The sequence below is a fragment of the Antrostomus carolinensis genome, unplaced genomic scaffold, assembly GCF_000700745.2.
Source record: "Antrostomus carolinensis isolate BGI_N321 unplaced genomic scaffold, ASM70074v2 scaffold4947, whole genome shotgun sequence".
Taxonomy (NCBI): Eukaryota; Metazoa; Chordata; class Aves; order Caprimulgiformes; family Caprimulgidae; genus Antrostomus; species Antrostomus carolinensis.
Window position 1 is genome coordinate 1 of NW_010329398.1, and position 883 is coordinate 883.

Consider the following 883-nt stretch of genomic DNA (forward strand, 5'->3'; position numbering starts at 1 on the left):
AGTCTCCTTCCCCTTCGCACCCCAGTTCTCTCCTCTATTCCCTGTGTGGGGGCAGTGAGCGAGCATCTGGGTTTGGTTGCCAGCCCAGTGCTCCCAGTGCCACCACCAGACCTGTCCTGCCTTCACTCCCCCACCCAGCCCGGATCCATTGTCTTCCCAGGAGTCTGCTGTCCCACCACACACTTCCCAGCACTTCACCTGCTCCTTAGTTTTGAGCTCGACTCAGAATCAGCCCCACCATCGTAGCTTACATTGTCCCATCACACAGCAGCTCTAACTTAGAGCACAAGAAGGAAGGCACCTTCCTCTTCCTCCTCCATCTCTCCAGTCCCAGCAGGACTGTTTCCATGTGCTTCTGCTGCCCCAGGGAAGTCCTAGTCCCCGCTCCACTCTACTCCAGGAGAAAATCCACATCTAATCTTGTATACATCCTGCTTTTACAGCACGTGGTGTTCTACATCTTGTACCTGACCATTATACTCATGCAAGATACAAGGCAGACTATTAAAATATCCCTCAGTGTCATCCACTGCATCACCTTTCCTAACTGCAAGTGATGAAAACAGCAGCAGTGGCAGAAGGAATAAAAATGAAATAAAATCAAATCATTTATTTTTATCTAGAGTATTACACTATGTTCTCCTCCCATGCAGAAGCTAGCAATATTTTTATCATCTGATCATAAGGCAATAACTGCAGTGTCAAGAGCTGAAATGACATATCAAATTCTTCCAAAATGAGTGGTTTTTACCTTGCTTAATTTGTCCTTGGGCTGCATGACTTGAAACTGAAGGGGGTGCCTTCATTTTTGACATCTCAGGAGTGCCTGGCCTAGGTGGCCTAAATACAACATATATATGAACAGGGAGAAGGAGGAGAATAG

The 883-nt window shown here is 47.1% G+C and overlaps 1 protein-coding gene across 1 annotated transcript in view; it reads right to left on the bottom strand.

Moving 5' to 3' along the window:
- Nucleotides 1-751: 751 nt before the first annotated feature.
- The window catches only part of WDR7 (WD repeat domain 7), a gene marked incomplete at its 3' end in the record, with an annotated part of 18,250 nt that continues 18,118 nt past the window's right edge, over nucleotides 752-883 (bottom strand). The window contains exon 15 of the mRNA XM_010172548.1: nucleotides 752-840. Within this exon, the coding sequence (XP_010170850.1) occupies nucleotides 752-840 (89 nt within the window). The remainder of the gene's footprint in view (nucleotides 841-883) is intronic.